This window comes from Quercus robur, chromosome 4, assembly GCF_932294415.1.
Source record: "Quercus robur chromosome 4, dhQueRobu3.1, whole genome shotgun sequence".
NCBI classification, from domain to species: domain Eukaryota; kingdom Viridiplantae; phylum Streptophyta; class Magnoliopsida; order Fagales; family Fagaceae; genus Quercus; species Quercus robur.
The window spans coordinates 51,747,594-51,753,021 of NC_065537.1; the positions used below are offsets into that span (position 1 = coordinate 51,747,594).

General features: G+C 33.5%; 1 protein-coding gene across 1 annotated transcript; it reads right to left on the bottom strand.

Annotated features, from left to right (window-relative positions):
- Window positions 1-924: 924 nt before the first annotated feature.
- LOC126722910 (cytochrome P450 77A3-like) lies at window positions 925-3,536 on the bottom strand. The gene is made up of 2 exons (XM_050426066.1): window positions 2,481-3,536; window positions 925-1,795 (listed from the first exon to the last, which is right to left on the bottom strand). The coding sequence occupies exons 1-2, from the start codon at window positions 3,448-3,450 to the stop codon at window positions 1,218-1,220; spliced, it is 1,548 nt and encodes a 515-aa protein (XP_050282023.1). The 5' UTR covers window positions 3,451-3,536; the 3' UTR covers window positions 925-1,217.
- Window positions 3,537-5,428: the final 1,892 nt, after the last annotated feature.

Below are 5,428 nucleotides of genomic sequence, written 5' to 3' on the forward strand. Positions count from 1 at the left end.
ATAGCACACTTACTTATATATAGCATACTCTGTCTCCTATATAAAGGCACGCATGTATATTTTATTATTTGAGAAATACAATACTTTCATGGAAAATATAAAAAGTTATTAACAACATTTATTATTTTATGATTCTCCTAATAAAATATTTCTAAAAATGGTTCATAAAGCAATGACCTTAAAGTATTGCTTAACATTTCCTCTAAATAAAATCTAGTATAAGCAAAAACCTTAAAAACACTCTCATATTTATGTAGGTACTATGAAGTTCCCAAGTTTTACATATATTAAATTAAAAATAGAAGAATAAAAACTTTCTAAACATAATGAAGCTATATTACTAGCCTTTTTTTTTTCTTTTTTCTTTTTTTTTGAGGGGGAGGTATATTACTAGCTAGTGAAGCTTTTCTCTTGGGGAATAACTACTCGAGAAATAGCCATTAAGCAGAAAACTCAGCATGACAATATTAATTTTGCATTAAAAGGATTAAGTTTTTATGATCAGGGTCTACACCTTAAAAATTGTACTAGAATGGCAAGGGGGGGCAAACCATGACTTATTTTGTTTTTCAACATCTCGAAATTTAGTGACTGAAAACATTAGTGCGACATTGCGCATTCCACTAAAGTTGAAAATAGTTATGGCCACAAATCTGATAGTTGGCTTTCTTTTCTGTTCTTGTCTCTTATTTAATTTTCTATTTTCGTATAAAAGGGTTTTCAATAAAGGTCAAATTTAATGACACTTCTTGAAAAATTAATACATGAATTAGCAATAAGAGAATATGACCAACAAATACCAAAACTATTAGCAAAAGAAACAGGATCACATCTTTCATGTTTCATAACCAAATTGCAAGAAACAAAAACAAAAAGAAAACCCAAAAACCAAAAAAAGAAAAAGAAAAGTATGGATACCCAGAATATCATATAATATAACATCTAGTATATAAGATCTATATTATTTGTAAACATTATTATAAAACCATCCTTAAACCCTGCTCTTGATCACAACTCTAAGGGGATTCTTCATCACCACAGTGAACTCCAACTTCCCAGCAAAATCCAATTCATCTTTCATGTTTCATTGCAAAAAAACAAGGACAAAAAAGAAAACCCAAAAACCAAAAAAAGAAAAAGAAAAGTTTGGATACCCGGAATATAACATCTAGTATATAAGATCTATATTATTTGTAAACATTATTATAAAACCATCCTTAAACCCTGCTCTTGATCACAGCTCTAAGGGGATTCTTCATCACCACAGTGAACTCCAACTTCCCAGCAAAATCCAATTCATTACCAGGCGGGTAAGCACTCCACTCAAATTCTTGCACCATTCTTGCTAGCATAAGATGAACATGCACAGTGGCCATGCTCAAACCAGGACATATTCTCCTTCCAACCCCAAATGGCATCATCTTCACCCCGGTTACTCCAGTTATATCCGCGTCCTCCTTCCCCGAAAAGAATCGATCCGGGTCGAATTTTGATGGGTTCGACCACAGTTTCGGGTCCTCACTAATACCAGGCAAGTAAATCTCGACGTTTACATCAGTTGGTACATCATATCCTGCCAACGTTGTTGGCTCTGTCACTGCATGTGTCAGTGAAAAATAGGTAGGTGGGTGCTTTCGTAGCAATTCTTTTACCACTGCATGTAAATACGGCATGTTCTCCACATCTTTCTCGTCCACTCTTCGATCACCAACTGAAACTTTAATCTCTTCGTACAGCTTGTCTTGAACATGTGGATTGGCTATGAGCTGTGCTATACCCCATTCGATTGCCGTACCTGTTAGAATTATGATAAAATCATTAAATTCTGAATTTCCAAACCATTTAAGCTTTTGGGATTTTCTATAATTATTTATCTTTGTTTTACATCCAATTTAAAAATAGTTAAAAGTCCAAAAGTGCTGATCTCCCATTTAAGAAGTTGGATAAAAATTTAAAAATCCAACTCCGTAAAACCCATTTATTAGGGCTAGACTTGGTTAGTTGCTCCGGTATATTAGTCAAGATCGTAATACAATACACACGAGCATTAAATCCAATCTTAGCCCTACTTATTAAAGGTTATCTAGACCTCACATGATAGAGAAAGTGCATAAATTATGGAAAAAGACCAGTGGCACAATTTGTGTCACAACTCGCTCACGTGGTGAGTTATGATTGGCAGAGGGATGATGGTGGGTCCATGTGAGAACATTCCTTCACCAATCACAAGTCGTTATATAAATGAGTTATGTCACAAGTTATGACACCAGAACTACTCTAAATTATGCTCTAATATATTAGAGTATCAGACATGTCAAAATCATGAGAAATGACAATTTATTATGGTCTAGACTCACACCTTAGAAGAAATGTAAAAATTATTGATTAAATAATTAAATTTATTATTTTCTAAATACACTTTGACATTTGTTAACATTTCTATTTTAAGTATTATGAACAATTGAATAATTTATGAGTACCTGTAGTGTCGGTTCCACCATTGATGAACTCGGAACAAAGTGTGACTAGTTCAGGATTTGTCGGATTACGATTCTCGATCTTGAGGTCAAAGAGGGTGTCGAGGTATGAAAACGACGTTGCCGTTTTATCAGATCCGGGGTTTTTGAGTGCCTTCCTACGCTTCTCGATGTGCGGGACTATGAAATCGATTTGCTGTTTTCGAACCTCTAAGGCATTCTTCCTTTGCTTTGAGAAAAAGGGGCTCAAAATTGGGAGATAATCATCTATTCTTGGGTCGAGTGTGATCAAAACACTTTTCATCACCTGATCAAATTTTTCGTTCGTCTCTTCGTCCATTTCGAACCCAAAACACATCGATAAGAGGATACAAAACACAGCAAAGCGAGCGTTTTTCAAGACCCAAACAACACCATCATTGGACTTAGCCTCAGTTCGAAGCCTATTGATGAGTTTCTCCATAGCTGTGTCCCTCACTTGGCGAAACTCCTTGATCCTGCTCGAGCTAAGCATGTTTTGGACCATGTTGCGTCTCAATGAACGCCAAACAGGCCCATAAAGCGCGGCGTTGACAGTGAATTTGTTGCAGCTAAATATGTTCCTTGTTGGATTTTCTCGAGGTCGAGTAGCAAATAGCTGACCCTTTTCGACTAAGGCTTCGTGGACTAGTTTTGCATCGTTTAGAATGATCATAGTTCTGGTCCCCATTCTTAAGGTAAAGATTGGACCATACTTTGATCGAAGCCCATCAACATACTCGAAGAATGGTTTCCCCGAGTTTGCTACTTGGAAAAGGTTCCCAACAACAGGCCATCCGGGTGGACCTGGAGGAAGGTTGAGTTTCTTGGATTTGGTTTTATGTGTGAGGAAGAAAATTAAGGCTGTAAGAAAGAAAGCTAGGAATGTGAAAAAGAGATGGTAGTATGAGGAAAGTGAAGAAGGGGAAAAAGATAAAGACAGAAGGGAAGCCATTTGGAGTTTGGGCTAGGAAGAGAAAAAATGGGGAAGGGAATGCGCGTACCATACATGAACTAAGGTTGGAAGATATATATGGTATGAAAATGGGAAGAGCATGAAATTGCAGGTGGGTTTATTTAAAGCACCATGAAAGGTTTTGCTACCAGAGCGGGATTGGTTGGTGAAGATTATTAAATGCTTGGGGCTTAGAAATCAGTATAAGGCAAAAAAATGTAAACCATGGGCAGGAAAAGAGGTTGAGAGATTGAAAATAAGAGACAGTTACATGTATTTATTGCATTCAACAACTTCTTAAATGTGAACATGAAAATGACAGGTATTACTTATTAGGTACACTTATTTCACCTCTGGGAGGAGAAAATTGGATATGAAAATGTTGTGGCTCACAGTTCAAAAGGATTATTATTATTAGTGGAAGAGTGGCTGGTAATTACCGCTAGTCACTTGCCTTTGGTGAATATGAACAAAATTCAATTCAAAGGCAAACGCCGCCTTTATAGCTTGAGGGACTAAGGCTCTGAAAAAGAGAGCCTTAAATGTAGAGTCTGAAGCTCACAGTCTGTCACCTGACTCACTTTATCTTCACGGACGCAGTTTGGGTCTAGAATTTTTACGGTACTTAATTCGTACGGGGAACGTATGTCAAAAAATAATTACATACCATAATTTCAACGGATTCTGTGTTATGGGACACTGGATCTAATCTAGACCTTATCTTCTTTGTCTCATTAATGGCCCGTTTGGATAAAGGGAAAAAGGAGGAATAATGAAAAAGAGTAAAGTAAAATTGACTAAAAATAAATTAATTTTGGATTAAATCTCTCTCTCTCTCTGTATATGAACTCATTTAGCACATTAATTATGTATGTTTCAAGTTCATTTCTACCATAACTGATTTAAGATCAAGAGCATGGTACAAGCGATGTATCTTGATTTTTTGCAATGATGAGATAGGTGTTGTGATAACAGAAACTATGATATCAATTAGTTGTGATAATAAAAATTTATGTCAATTTATTTTTTTAACATAAGAGAGAGAGAGAGAGAGAGAGAGATTTTCCTTCCCCTCCATGAAAGAATCAAGCAAAGCCTGAGTAATAATTTAAGATAATTTCTAACTAATCTTCATCTTAACTCAAATTCCACCATGCAATCTTCTTTCTCAAAATGTAAACAATTAAATATACACAATTTTTCAATTCTATACATTAAATTTACACAATATTTCAAAAAATGTATATAATTCTGAATATTTAATTTACATGACTTTTCAAAGAATTTACCTAATTCTATATATTCAAAATACACAAATTTTCAACTGTGTAAATTCAATGTACAAAATATCTCAAGAACGTACAGAATTCTTTACATTCTCTTTACATTCAATGTATACAATTTTTCAATGAATGTACAAAAGTTTGTACATTCAACGTACACAATTTTTCAAAAAATCTACACAATTATGTATATATAATGTATATAACTTTTTAATTGACAACTTTTAAAAGAATTTACAAATTTTTGTACATTAAATGTACACATTTTTTTCAAAGAATGTATGATATATATATACATTTAATATACACAATTTTTAATGAATTAAGACAATTTTGTATATTCAAGATACATAATTTTTCAAAAAGTGTATACAATTTTGTACATTCAACGTAATCAATTCGTATAAGACTAGACACAATTTTATACACTCAATGCAGACAATTTCTCAAAGAATGTTCATAATTCTAAATTTTTAATATACAAAATATTTCAAAGAAGGTACACAATTATGTATATTTAATTACATATTTTTTTCAATTCTATACATTCCATATACACAATACTTCAAAGAATGAACACAATTTTACATAATCAATGTGCACAATTTTTCAAAGAATGTACCCAATTTTGTATCGAAGTATATAATTATTCCAAAAAAAATTCATAATTTTGTTTATATAATGTACACAATTTT

Bases quoted from the DNA above. Each gene is read 5' to 3' on its own strand.
- LOC126722910 (XM_050426066.1), bottom strand. From the start codon at position 3,450: ATGGCTTCCCTTCTGTCTTTATCTTTTTCCCCTTCTTCACTTTCCTCA. The intron at 1,796-2,480 runs GTACTCATAAAT...TAATTCTAACAG, and splicing joins TGGTGGAACCGACACTACAG to GTACGGCAATCGAATGGGGT.